Source organism: Etheostoma cragini, chromosome 14 (assembly GCF_013103735.1).
Source record: "Etheostoma cragini isolate CJK2018 chromosome 14, CSU_Ecrag_1.0, whole genome shotgun sequence".
NCBI lineage: Eukaryota > Metazoa > Chordata > Actinopteri > Perciformes > Percidae > Etheostoma > Etheostoma cragini.
The window spans coordinates 14139271-14154501 of record NC_048420.1 but is presented as its reverse complement, the minus strand read 5'-3'; the positions used below and the strand labels follow the sequence as shown (position 1 = coordinate 14154501).

General features: G+C 41.6%; 1 protein-coding gene across 2 annotated transcripts in view; it reads left to right on the top strand.

The window, feature by feature from the left end:
- The first annotated feature begins 11159 nt into the window (after positions 1-11159).
- jarid2b (jumonji, AT rich interactive domain 2b) overlaps positions 11160-15231 on the top strand; it is a 96923-nt gene continuing 92851 nt past the window's right edge. Inside the window, exon 1 of one of the 2 annotated variants that reach the window (XM_034892994.1) lies at positions 11160-11717. In XM_034892994.1, coding sequence (XP_034748885.1) covers positions 11673-11717 — 45 coding nt within the window. In that variant the 5' untranslated portion in view covers positions 11160-11672. The remainder of the gene's footprint in view (positions 11718-15231) is intronic. The other variant, XM_034892993.1, reaches the window with a different exon arrangement.

Sequence of the window (15231 nt, the reverse complement as noted above, 5' to 3'; positions counted from 1 at the left end):
TTGCTGCAGGGGTAGCTAATGTTCAATCTCAACAATCTACCTTGCTCCTATTGTTTATAGTGGCATTTGAACGCCTAAGTTCAACGTTTTGCATTAGCATCATGTACTCAGTATGCAAATTAATATTCCTTTTTGTTAAGAAATCAATCTTTGGTGTGGTTTTTTTTGTGATCACCAAAAAGATGCCCATCATTAGTGTTCTCCAGTAGGCATGAATCTTTGATAACAACAACAATGAACACAGCTGAGCGTGCAGAGGTATCCAATGACTTGGCAGGTGTTAAAATGACTTGAACCAGAAGTACCATCTGGTGGGATCTAGTGTTATAGTTAGCAAGTTAGGCTAACTACGTTTCACTGCAAAGGAAAACTAGTCACCATAGCGCGTTAGCTTATTGGAAAAGTGGGGAAATGCCTCACAGTTGAAGGCTACTCAAGGCTATTATTAGCTCTATCAGCCAGTAGTGCACCACAGATGTTGGCACTGTGACCACGACCAGTCAATCAATCACTGCCATAGGAAACTCCCACCAAGAGGTTTTAAAACCTAGACTCTGTTTCCACCAATAAGTCAAATAACAGTTTTTATGGAAAATATAAATGAAACACACACACAGTATCGTCACAGTATCATTGTAGCTCATATTTACATTCAGCAAAATTGGAGGTGGATTTAAAATTTCAACTTTAAGTGTTGATTTGGTGTACTTGAGTAGACTTCTGCCCATCTTCAGTTTAATGCATCCGTTTTGGGTGCTGCTGAATTTTTCACATCCTCACTTCAGGGTCATGCAACAGTGCTCAGGTATGTGAAAAATGTGGCTTGCATGACGACTATGAATGATCTTATCCAAGGAGAAGTAGGTTCGAGTCGGTTGAGCTGATGTAGAAAGAGTTGAAAGACGACATCAAATGTCATCACTTAAGGTTATGTATTATTGATGTAATTTTTGAGTGCACTATGCCATCATGAAAACTAATTAGTAAATGTATGGAATTCTCCTAAACTCCCTACAGGCCAAGATAATCTGACCCTACAGGTTTATGGGGGCCAGTCCTTATTGTCATCACTGTGCCCTGCTCACTGCAGTCTGCCTGAGAACCTGAGCCTGTACCCTGCTGCTGTTGGCATGCATGCTGCTAACCTGTGAACAATTCATGAGAGCCCTCTCCATATTTCATGGGACGGAAATGGATGTTTCATGTCAGGAGTGAGGGAGAATGGAAAGAGGAGAGAAAGAGCAACAAGATTGAGCGAGGCACTGGTGACAAGAGCTAAAGCAAAGAAACAAGATGAGAGCGGAAGAGGGAAAGAATAAAATAGGAGGGCGGGGGAAAGGGGACCGGGAAAAAGAGAATTGAGAAATCTGTACAATCTGTGCCATGGATTCCCTCACAGCTCATCTCAAATCTCGCCACAATTAACTTCCACCTCACCTCATTCATTCATTCATTGGCCTACCCTTTACAGTATGTGGAGCTTCTTGGACTCATTGACACTGGCTAGAAAAACAGAGGACAGAGAAAAACAAAAAGGATGAAACAAAGGCCATGAGAGGAGCAAGAAGGAGAAGAAGAAAGACAAAGATGGAGAAAGACAGAGACTCTCACAATCACTCGACTCGGCTAATGAATGTACGGCGGCGGGTGGCGGCTCCTCCACAGGGAGCTGCCCTCATAACCAACAGGGCCTGGCTTGGTGTAGTAATTGAAAGTAATGATAATTAATATCACGGGCAAAATCACCATTCATTATTACAGGGAGGATGTTTATGGCTTCCTCTGAACGAGAGAAATAAGGCACAGTTTGTTAAAAAATAAAAATAAAAGGGGAATCTCATTAACATTTTAGCTACCCTAATCTTGTTTAATATCAGGGAGAGAGAAAGTGGTGAGTCTTTTGCAGAAGCGGCTGGGTTATTAATAATAAAGATTTAAAAATAATTAACACAAATTCATATTCCAGTGTTTTTCCTCTCCGTTGGTCTGAAAATTGATGTTAAATCTGGATAAATTGGGTTTGATGTCATGGATAACAAGTTGGGATTAACACACATGAGACTCCTCGGCATCAGTGGAATATGCATTTTCCGATATAGGCAGCCGTAACATCATACGCCAGAGCATTTGAGAGGCAAATTATGGTAGTCAAATATGGGAGATAACCAGCGGGCTATGACCAGGAACAAACAAGGTCCTCAATTTATAGTGGCTTCTTGTTGGTGATGTATCAGCCCTACTGATGTTGTCTGAGTCTCTGTGGATTTTAAAAGGATAATGTCAAATTTAGTGCAGAACAAACAAATGCATATCATGAATATATTTCCATTTCTTTGAGTCAGATATATTATGTGTTACTATGGCATACATGGAGGCAGGCTGAAATGGTGGAGTTAGCACATGTAAGCAATCGGGCTAACTTCCCAGTCTCATGCTCTCTATCTCCATGTTCAAAAACAACCAACAACCACTGCACTGTGAAGAATATCCCATGGAGCAGATTGCACTCAGGGTTGATAAGCTTAAAGCCAGCATACTAAAACACCTTTCTCCCTCACGTACCCTCTTTAAGACGTATGGTTATTCAGTTTGTCCAAGTACAATTACGAGCCTTTCAATTGCAAATCAGAGCAGAGCTGCGAATACGAATAGACAATCAAGCATGGTCGCTTCCAAAAACACAAGCTTCGCGTTAAGCCAACTCCAGCCTATTAGAGAAGGGACATATGTAGCTAAATTACACCGTGCACCCAGGGGATATGCAAATGTACAGGACCTCCCGCATGACTTACCTTCTTCTTATCATGCAAACCATGCTGGTGTGATAAGCCTTGTATGAGAAAGGCTAGGGATATCGGCTCACTGTGTGTGAGTGAATGCTCCTCTTTTGTAAAAGCGGTTATCAATTGCTTCTCTAATAACCAACACTCTAACTTTAGTAATGCAAAAGGATTAATTCAATTGCTCTGATAAAAGCAGCTGGCTGAAAACACTTTTAAAATGGTCAGTGTGAAAGGTGGAGAGAGGTTGTGAAATTGTTACATTATCCATTTTTCTTTGGTTTGCTTCAACGTGTGGTGTGCAGGAATACTTACTGCTCAGTTCTTACCAAGCTAAATGAAAAACAAAATAAATCACAATTATCATCCCATCTTCTTGCTGATGCAAGACATTTTACTGATTTCAGTAATTACTCCCTTGAAGTAGACTCCCCTGCACTTTGAATTACACCTCTGCTTCTAATGGGCCTTTTGGTGGAAGGGCTTCTTTGGACAATTAGATATTGATGTGCATTGAGTTGCCATAATTGCAGGGATAAAGGGGAAACCTACAAGTAGCTGTTTTTCCTCCGCTGGTTTTTACATTCCTCTTTTTCTTTCTCTGTACTGCCTCACTTTTAATACCCTCCATCCAAACCCTTCACTGTGTCTTTCTCGCTCATTTCTCCTGCATGCTCACACCCTCTCTTTCTTCCTCGCTCTCAGACCACCCAGGCAGCCGTCCCTGTGTGCTCCAGCTGTTCCCCTGCTGATGTTCGAGTTTGTGTTACTTTGTTTCCGCTTGGCCACGATTGAGGCCACCCCCACCGCGACCCATCCAACCCCATTTCTTTCCCCCTCGCATCGTTCTTCCCCACGTCCTTTTTCCTCTCTCTCTCTCTCTCTGCTCATGCCCTCAAAGAATCGGAGAGTGATGGCTTTTGTGTCCAGTGCAGGTGTCCCGGGTGGGTGAAAAGGGGCGCAGAGGCTGTGGCTGCCTACTGTCAGGAGGGGGAGGTTATTCAGCCTGGGATCCCCCACCTGTGGCAGGTCTTGACCCACATGAGTTAGCCAGTCACTCCTAGGCTTTAGAACCATTGTGGCTGAACGCTGTTACTCTCTGTGTGGTTAGATACACACAAGGGACCTGGCAACGCTACAACGCTGCTTGTTCCTCATGAGTGATTCATGCGTAGCTACTCATCCACACCGTGCTCCAGTCCAGACTGGTTTGAGGTAAGAAAGGGGAACAAGAGTGTTGAATGATGTCAAACTGAAAGTGGAAACTGGACATACAGTGGGACGCATAAGTTAGATGGCAAAAAGACCCATTAATGAGGGCACATGGAGATGTCATTAAAGCTTTAGTGCGTAACTTTTTGATATCAAGGAATGTCCGTTACATTCAAGCCATTGCCAAAAGAGTTACTCACCTCTTCTGAAGAGACCACCATGTTATATAATGCTTCGTGTCCTCCTTGGCTACTAGCGACTGAAGGGGGGGGGGGTGCAGGAAGGCTTGTATCATGTGGACGCGTCAACAGTGTTGTTGTAAAACTATGCACTATAGCTTTAATTCTAAAACAAATGTAACATGGGAAACAAAACCATAAGATTGAATTGAGAAAAGGTATTTGGTCACATTAAATAAACAAAGGAGAAATTTGCTTGTTTTTCTATAAAAACATCATGCTTACATCATGGGAAAACGTTTCTGACTTTTAGGTTCAGTGGCATCACTGTAGCAACATTACCATGAGGTGCAAAGGGTCCATAAAAATAATAATAATAATAATAATAATAATAATTTATACTTTATTAATCCTGCAAGGGGGAACTACAATGTTTTCACTTTGTTGTTATTACACACATTACACACAAGCCTGAATTACACACACAAATGCTCAGTATATTACATGCACTAAATGAAGAAATGTCAGAGTGGGGGGCTGCCCATGGAAAGGCACACCAAGCAGTTTGGGGTTTGGTGCCTTGCTCAAGAGCACCTTGGCTGTGAATGACCTGACCACTATTGAGATTGCATTTTATAAATGTACATTAACATCCAGACCATTTTAGCAAATAGTCCGTTTCTACAGGCCTTTATTGTTTATAGCCTCTTCACTCTAGGAGCGCAACGACAACTTTAGTCCTTGTTGCAAACGCAACACATACAGTGAAGGGGACTCCTCCTCTCTCAGCCCGTGTCATTGGCTGTAGCTCCCCAGCAGATTCCCCTCCAGCAATTTAACCTGCTCCATATCTGGAATGTGTCTGTCCTGTAGTGGGAACTTGCCATTACGCAGAGGATGTCAGTTGAGTAAGCGGGTGCATTCAGACCTGTACTTAGAGCTGTCAACTTGTGATCAACCAGGACACATGTTAATGCCTTGTCTGAACCGGGCCAATATCTGCAGTTTACCAGGTGAGACTTATCTGGGATTGCGGTTGCCAGGTGAGCTTTGAGGAGATCTGCCTCATTAGTGAAACACAACAACAGCCTTGGGGTCAGAAATAAGGGCAAATCATCCCTTGGCTCTGATCTTCAGGCAGTTTTGCATTTAGCTTCCAGATGGGTCAACATAGGGCACAGTGAACACCGTGGTGATCCCAGTTGCCCTGAGGACAACTTCTTCCTGCAGCCCAAGGGTGTGGATACTCCTTCTGTTGATCCAGCCATGACACACCACTGCTCAGGAAGATACTGCAGGTGTGAATTCAATCAGAAAGAGCCATTGGCAACAGGTTTTTTAGAAATTTAGCTTGTAGAGAAGATTCTACTTAGACTCCGTCTCATCCTCACTGTCGTGTTTATATTTGACAAACCTGATACAAGTCTATAGCGCTGGTGCCTGTTTTGTTTCAGCGGGGGATTTCTCATGCTGGTGTGTCCAATTATCCATGGTAGTAGAGTGGGGACTCTTTAGTCCCTCCAGAAAGGGAGGTGTATTTCTGTGTGTGTGTGTGTTTGTGTCAGGGGGGGTTGTCGAAAAATAAATTGTGTTTGTGATCTCATGAAGCCCAGAACAGTGGAAAGGGAGAGGTGGAGGTGGCTTTGGAGACGGTTAACCTCACTTTAATGAGAGTACTCATGAGATTCTAATTTGAGAGCAATCAACAAAAATCTGCGTTAATCAACCACCAGAACCGGAACCGAGGAAAGAGACGGACTCACAGACTCAGCCGGCTCCGAAATGAGTGTGTGTTGCTTCAGAGAGAGAGAGAGAGTGAGAGAGAGAGAGAGAGAGAAAGGAAGAAAAGATGGAATGCAAAGAAAAATGTTTATGTTTAACTACATTTTAGTGTTGTCTTTTTCGTCAACGACGTTGCATGTTGCAGGTGTTAAATTCCAAACAGACTCTGTGGTTTGACGGTCAATGATGAAGAATGGATTTGATTCGCAGGAGTATTTTGCCAACGGTAATGTTTTTAGTTTTAAAGGTTAGCAGCACACTTAAACAACCGGACCCAGGGTGAATATAGAGAGTGAGTATGAGTGGGAAGGAAGAAGTGGTGAATTTACAGCTCACATCAACTTAATACGCTCTGTACGATATGGTGTCTGCAAAAATGCTTTTTTATTGAGTTTCCTCTAAGTGAAATGATCCAAGGGAATTTGAACTGGGCGTAGTGTAGAAATGACTTTTTATTGAGTTTCCTCTTTGCGAAATGTGAAGTGGATTTAAGAGGGACCTTTATTGTGAAGGGTAGACACGGAAAAGCCAGCGTTAGTGCAGCGCAACCTTTATTGTGTGGTTGTATAGTTTAATTCACAGTTTATTAATATCCAATACTGTCCACACTGCTCCAAATTCCAAACCCCAAGTTAATTGGGTACCTAGGAAACCAAGTGTGAAGTAGATTAGATGAACGGCTCATGAGATATTTCAAAGACAAACAGACACACACACACAAACACACACACACACACACACACACACACACACACACACACAAACACACACACACACACACACACACAGAGGTTCCTTGATTTTTTAGAATAGATAACCCAAACAAGGAGGCTTTTTAAATATAATTCTGTTATGTCTTGAGATAGTCTTGCATCATCAGCAATAAGTAACCCAATTATATTTTAAACCTAAATATACAATTAGCTACCTTACTTAGATATATAGTTTTTGCAGTGTAAAACTTCTTTCTTTTTATTCCTCCTCTTTCTCTCTTTCTTTATATGTATGGTAGTCAATACCCCTGGTGCTCATATTACTTAGTTTTAAAAGCCTGCGTGAAAAGGTTAGGATTGTATATGGATTGTATAAGCCATAATTTTACTGCCTTCTTATCCACCCAACCCCCTGCCAACACTGTGACGCTTGTTGCTGTCCAATAGGATCACACTCAGCTCCCCACACACGCTTACCTCCCTACCCCCTCTTATTAGACAACAAACATAATTTTATAAACCCTGTAAAGCAAAAGCCACAATCACGAGTGGCTCACACTATTCCTACTAAACAGTTAATGCCAGGGAGCAAATTCCCATTCTTTTTCTTTGGAGATTTTATTTGATTCCATTGCAATGCAAACATTGATAAAAGCATCTGAACCTACAGGGACATTTGGCTACAAGATTAAAAGCTTTTTAAGCTGTTGCAGAAATTCTGGCAAAAAACACACTAATATCTACTCAAACTCATAGATAGATTGTTAAGGATTTTACCTGGATTCAGCACCGGAATGAAACAGTTGTTTGTAAAGGTTGAATGGGCAACGGAGGAAAGATGAAAACATCAGGTAATTGTTGAACTAACCCCAAAGGAAGACTCTTCTAAAAGGGGAGGCTTTTTATTTACAGGGAACCAAACAAAAGGTGACATTACTTTATTTGCACAGTTTGCAACATTGAGCCCCCCCACCCCCCCCCCACCCCCACAGACACACACACACACAAGCCTCCACCTCTGCTTGGCTATCAGACATCAATCTAGCCAGCACCGTCTGCTAAGCCTCAGTGGGCAATTAACCACATTGAGAGTGAAAGCTCTAATCAATCCCTGGCCTTCTCCATCACACCCATGTACACACACACACACTCCTAAATCCATTGGTGTAAATGTCTCTGCCATTTATACCTGAACAGAACTGTACAAACAGCGCTTTTGAAACATGGACACAAGCTTCATGGACACAAGCGCACTCTTAGTTTCAAGTGCTTTTACTTACATAAATTATGAATAAAAACAGTTCAGTCTTATGAATCTTTTCCTGCATTTGACCAACATCAAAGAAGTTTAAAACTTCAATAGGCCAATTGCGCACTTACTTCCCAACAGACCTATAATTTACTCCGTTACCACCAGTCCCTAACATGCACATGTCATAAACATGTCACACTGGAATTGACTATGGTTACAGACATGTTACCTACATCAAAGCTTTTTAAAAATATATTTAGAAAATATTTTGAAGCACCCTGTAAGCAAGATAACTTAATTTTTTTCTGAACAGGGATCTTTTCCAACTATTGAATTGCCTTAATTTACAAACCTACACAAGGAGAAATCAGGCTAAAAATGTCAGAAAGACCCAGCATCCCTTCTGCCTGTACATGGCATGGGCTAAATGTGAACTGCAAGGGTTACTGCTGTTACTCCACAGCTTGTCTCATTGATTCATGTGGGCCTAAATGTCAGCACCAGAAGGCCAAAGGACCCTGGTAAACCCCCTGAGAGTGCAGGGTGATGGGGGGGCTAAAGCAGTGAGCTCCACAGCCTCGTCTCAAAATAGCCTGTTTGACTCTGTCAAAGGACAAGACATCATTGATTTGGGGCCTAACATAAAATATTCCATAAATAAAGGATCAGGACTAATTTTACAACGCAGTAAACATGCTAATGATCAACATTTATTTAAATCATGCCCCATTATCCCTTCTCTATCCACACTGTATATTTTCTGGATTCCCACTGATCCCTCAATATTTCTCTCCTGTTCTGTTTATATATTACATACAGCGTGACTTAATGGGGGGGGGCTACATAAATTTCATGTCATCCGCAAGCCTCGCTTCTGAATTATTGACCCGTCGACTATTGATTTGGTGTCTTTGTTCGTGCATTCATGGGTAAGTTCAGTGCTTTGATCATTTGGTGATACGTCTACATCAAACACAGAAATCGAATCAATAGCTCTTCATCGTTACATGAATGATAATGAAATCAGCATGATTGCACGTGATTGATGCTAGTCCAATTTAAAGGGGGTTCGGGAAGATGCTAAGTCTGCTAGTAATATTTCTTGATCATACCTGTGCACTGGTTTCCTCCCACAGTGTAAATACGTGCATGTAAGAATCTTGGAAGTTCAAATATGCCAATAGCTATGGATTTTGAGTGTTTGTGTTAGAACTAGTTCTTACGACACGAGAAAAAGCAGAGTGAGAAATTCAAACCATGGCTCCACTCTCACCAAACCAAACGTAATGGTAATCTATCCAATGATTGTCAAGACATTCCACTGAAAATGAAACGTTTGAACCTCATTTTGCCGCTAGAGGAAAAGACAGGGGTTCACCAAAGTCTTTAGGATTCATTCTCTGAGAACCATCATGGTCTATACAAAATGTAGCAACAATTCATCCAATAGTTCTGGAGACATACCTAAAAACAAAGGATGCAAACCTCTTAGTGGCATTAGAGAAAAGGTACGGAGAACACCAAATTTGTCAGTACAAAATGTCATGGAAATCCATCTAACACTTGTTGACATATGTTAGTCTGGCCCGAACTGGTGGACCGACTGACTCGTGGAGTTTTTAGTTAACCAATCTCGGTCATAGCTGCCCAATGATGGGTTAAACGCTTAAATACTGTACAGTTTACTAGAGTTATATCTACAGTTAGAGCTACTCTTTGTAACACCACACACACGCACATTACTCTTGACTACCTCCAGGGTTCATACAGAGCAACCGTCCCACTCGGTATATTAGAATAATGACACAGCGAGCCCTCTTCTAGTGAGGGGGATGAGGACACCCAGTCAGCTCAACAACAGTCATAGAAAAGTGAATAACACAAAAGTGTAACTGTTACCTGAACAAATTTCTATGAGTCCTGATATGCATACATTTTTTCAAAGATTTTGGTGTAAGATTTGTAAATCTGTGCATGAAAACTGGAGAGATAATCTAAAAATCTGCAGCCGCTTTATGCACTCAGGTAAAAGTAAATAAGGCCAACGATGTGCTCCTATAATCATTTACCGGCTCCAGCCCTGACGGCAGTGATGGAAACATAACACTCAGGTGGACTGCCACAAATTCTGTCCGTCTCCGCCCAAGCAATGCTCGAAATTAGTCTGCACCAAGTTTGAACAAGAGACTAGATAAGTGACTGGCCTCCATGCTGCTTTTGAATGTTTACTAACTTTGTTTCTGGCAGATGTGATGTTGAGCGTGACAGGCCAGAAAAAAAACAGGAAGGCATACCCGTCTACTGGCAATAGGAAAGGAGTCTATCACCTATTTCTGGTGGCAGGTTTACCTACGTATAAAAAAATTGCTTGTTTTGGTGGAAAAGGGGTTTCTGCCCCCCCCACCCTCCCCCGACGCCCGTGCCCCCTGGCTGTAATGCTCCAGAGGCAAGAGCTTAATCTGATTACTAATGTATTTTACCGAGCTCAGGAAATAAATGTGTATAAATTACTTTTTTGAACACTGACTTCGCTCTTTCTGCTCTGTTACTACCATAGAGTGGAGGCTTGCCACACTAAACTCCAACTAAAACCCAAAACTACTAGGGTTCCGAATAGCGTTTTTAATGCAAATCTATAGGCTACTCTAATGTTTAACCCCCATCAGATTGTGGGGGTGGTGTGGAGAGTGGGGGTTGGGGGTTTGGAACTGATATTTACATACAAATTTGGGAACCTACTACATTGTCCCCTAACCTCTTCTGAGTATTCTTCTTTTAGCCTATGACTGTTTTTGCTATAAACTAAAAAAAAGTAAAACTACCACACACATCCTACAATAAAAACAGCATACCAAAAACATGTATTTGCTCCTTATGAGATCATGATAGGAAATAAAACAATCAATGTAAGGTACATTACATCACCTCCATAGGAATATTAAAATGTATGATTTCAAATAGGAGAAGTACTCACTTGTGACAACCCATTTTTCCTTGACACGCCACAGAAGCACTAAAATCAATATTACATGACTTAAACGCACCATGTATTGTAAGATCACTATAAACTGTTAGTTGCAATTACCACAAACACAGTATAAGCCCATAATATATTGTTATATAGGAATATGTGGCAGCGTTAAGTCTTCAGGGCTGGAACATTGGGGGTTTAAAGTTGCCGCTGCATGGTGAAGGATGTGATAGGCTGAGAGGCTGAAGCTGGGGAAGAAAGGAGCTGCTCTCAGTCAGTAGAGCAGTGTGCCGCTGGAGAGCTCTCTCGTCGACCGAAGGCTCCAGCTAAAAATACGTGACACCTAACGTTTCAATTTTTTTCAATTTTTATTTATTAACTTCTCATCGTCTTGTCACCTCAAGCAAGATGTAACTGGTTGACATCACCCCAAGAATATTAATGCATTTGAAAAGAGCCGGGAGCGAGTGCGCAGAGACGAGAAGCCGAGCTGTTTTGGCGAATGGAACTTATTGTTGTGCATTTGTTTTGACTATGTTAGCCCCAAGTGAGTTTGGGTCTAGTCCGTCTCTGTCCGTCGTCGACCCTTGAATTTTTTGGGATTTATATCCGAATAGTTTAAGGGGAAACATCGAAGGAGGATTCTGCAAAGCCAGCAAGCTTTTCCTACAGAGCCGGGGATTTAAATCGTCATTTGGTGGTGCTCCGGGAGAGACGAGAATCAAAGAAAGAAATTCATGTGGCCATTCTCTCTATAGCCAAACATTTTTTGGGGATTGCATAATGAGCAAGGGACGACCTAAGAGGAATATCATTCAAAAGAAATATGTAAGTAAACACACATCTTTGCCTTTCTTGCTCACGGATGCAATCGCTCTATTCAAGTTTGCCTAGCTCGTCTCGATGAAAATGCATAAACTTTCATCACGGATTGTGAAGGTTACCATCAGGCAGCTTGTGAAGCCTACTATTTGGGTCATATAGCCTTTAAAAGATAACGTCTGATAAGTTACCTCAACGTGTTAACAATTCCATGTTTATATTTAAAGAGACAGCAATATTTATTCAATGTCTGTGTTGCAGCGTTTCGTCGACATCAGGCATATTTAGGCTATTTGAACATCGGGTGCTTTGGGGGATTGCTTCGCTCATTTTGACTTGTTTTAACGCGTGAGGGGGGCATGCATAGTATTGGCTGTGTGATAAAGCTATAAAAGGTTGGGAATTAAAAGACTTGGCAAACTGTTTTCAGAAAAAGGCTTTTGTTAGCGCCCCATTTTTTTCTCCTATTCAGATCCGTGAAGACAAGCCTGTCGGCCATGGCTCAGCTATTTCGGCTTCCATTTCGTCCCATGCTGAGCATTTCATCTCCGCTTTAAACTGACCTCTTACCTTGAGAATATATGTGTAAAACCTTTCTCACGCTGAAGCGTACGTGTATATTTTAGGGTCAAGGTAGCATTCTGCCTGTCGGTGTTGTGTGCTTTTGCTGCGGGGCTGGCAAACCGACATGTTTCGCGGACTGTTGTGGCTCTTTAATTTTCTCCATAAAGAGTGAGGGAGAGCAGGAGGAAAGGGGGTCATGCATTTTAGCATATTCGTTCAATTTCCAACACTTGAAACGGTGTGGGGACACTCTGGGGTTGTTGTTATCCGACTCTCGATGCTTTCAGTCCTACTAATATTGATACGACAGCCAGAGTCTCTGTAAATGTGCAGGTCTGCGTGTGACCTCTGCGAGCGAACAGATATTGCAGCAGCCCGTTGAGGAATAACTCCATTTTTTTGCTATACTACCGGGGATTAGCTTACAAGCGTTGGGGTCTCGTCCTCGGCTAACGAAATCACATTAAACCGCACATTACGTGGTCGTCATGGTGGAGCACAGTGTTTCTAAAATGAGCCAATCTTTTAAAGAGGCTGTGTTCAGTCGCATTGCAGGGGCTCATGTATGAAGCGATACCAAGAAGCAACCATTTTCTTTCTGCAAGTAACACTGGTGAATTTATGTGGAAGGCGCTGCGAAATACAACAGTTCAGGCTAGACTTGGTTTGAAAGAGTAGTCTTTGGTCTGGTGAACACCTAAATGTCATCCTCCGTGAATGAAACAAATACTTCTAATCTTGCAAAGTGTGAACGGCTCAGCATTTCACTAGACTAAGTTACCATGTATCGTTTTTCGAGAAGAGGCTGGCCGGGCCTCTGTATGTCTGGGCTTTTAAAGTTGTTTTTGCACTTTAATGTAGGCCTATGTGTATAGATGGTTGCCGCAAATCCTCGTCACTCGCCCTTATGGGCACATTTGCTATGTTTAATTACACAAGGAATATCCTAGCTGCTAATGCTCTGAAGCTGAAGTCAGCAGAGCTAACCGCCCCCACCCCCCATCCAAACAACACGTGGAGTGTCTTTTTAAAAAGTGTTTCCTTCTGCATACAGCTACGGATTTCAATTTTTAAACGCAATAATTTGTCACATTTATTGTGTGCAGAAACATTACAAAAGGCCAAACTGAGCAACAGGTTTGTAGGAGCTAGCGAACAATTGGACAAATAGGTCTGTTTCCATGCATTCTTGCCTGGATTTTCATTTAACTGGGGATTTTCTGTTTATCTCAGCCAGTATAGAGAATGAAATACATGGCATGCGTAATCAATTAAAACATGGTTTTAAATATGTCTGCTAATAATCTTAATGGCACTTTTCTCAAGAACTTGTTCTCAATGTCCCTGTGGTTTTGGTCTCTGTGCTGCTAAATGCGTGAACAAATATATAGCCTATAGCAGAGTTACTGCAGGGGGGCCTCCAAATTATTTTTAATTTTAATTTTTTTTCCAGTACAGAAACTCACAGTGTACATATATAATGTGAGACAGGTGCCTCAGAGTGGGATTAGTAGGTCTGAAGTTGCAAAGTATCTCATACACACACTGTCTAACTTGCAAAAAATAAATTCAATATGGATGAAAGGCATTTCTTTGTAACTTTTGACAACTTAATTTTTATAAAATATGTAGGGGGTCCCTGCTCAGTCTCTCTCTAGATGAGGGTTCCTTGGCTTAAAAAAACATTGAAGACGCTTGGCCTATAGCATCCACTAAAATTAATTCCAGAAGAGCATATCAAGCTTTTAATTTACCACCCTGGAATGGTTTCTGTGGTCCAGTCCAATGTGCTGTTGTCTTATTGAAGAGAAAAACATCCCCTCTACAAAATTATTTCATTCTAACACATCTGTATGGCTTCTAATGAGTAACATAATTTCTGCTACCTCAAAACAAAGTCCTTGCCAGTAACACAATGTGTTGATATGTGTTGGAGAGCAGCACAATTGTGAGTCATCCCAAAGAAGACAGATGTTTAAAATAATTGAAAAGGTTAATCTAACCTAGTACATTGCAGCTCTTGTGTGTAAGATTTGTAGATGTATTCTGCAGCAACGATTAACATCCCGTGTTTAGTGTCATAGTCAAGAGTTTACTTTTTGAAAAATTCAACCGTTAGTGACTTTAACCTTACAGTGACCAAGTTGTTTTAGTTAAATTAAATCATATTTTATTTCCATTTGTCAAAAAATCGGATTACTATTGCAAAGAAAGCAACGTTTTTGATTTAGTGAACTTGTTTGTAAGTCTCCTCCTGAATTGAGGAACCAGGGGGCGTCCTATAAATGATGACTAACTGAAAAAAAAAAGTCCCCACTTAAAATTGAGCCAGACTAGGATAGCCAACAGTATTGCACTCTAAAATTAGATTGGCTTTTTTTTGTCTATTCCTAGCTAACTATTCATAAGAATATCAGGGTTGGGGAAATGGTTGTCTGTTTGCCTGACGGCAGGATGCAAGTTTCTGCCCTGTGTGTGTGTGTGCGTTTGTGTGTCACATCTGTTGTGTGTTTTCAGCAGCTGCAGTTTACGCATAAAGTTTGGCCAGGCCCAAATAAGGCTCACAAATGGGCATGTCTACAACAACCTGGAGGAGTCCAGACCCCTAACCCACCACCCACCCACCCCCCCGTCCCTTAATTAGCGTAGAACAATTACACATGCTTGGCTTAACTATTTCCTCTGAAACATGAGTGTGAGTTGTTACCCCTCAACCCTCACCCTAAGCACCCAACAAACACCCACTATTTGCGAATGGTATTAAAATTCATCAGTCATAAAATGATTGAAAGGAGGATTAGTCCTTAATAAAAGCAAACAAGGCAATTACCATTTCCACTACAATTAGTAAATAGTAAAATAGTTTTCAATGTGAACAGAACCAAAAAGAATAGCCAAATTGCCCTGTCAGTTCCCCCCCCCCCCATGATGGTTCGTCACTAATGTCAGGCCGAGT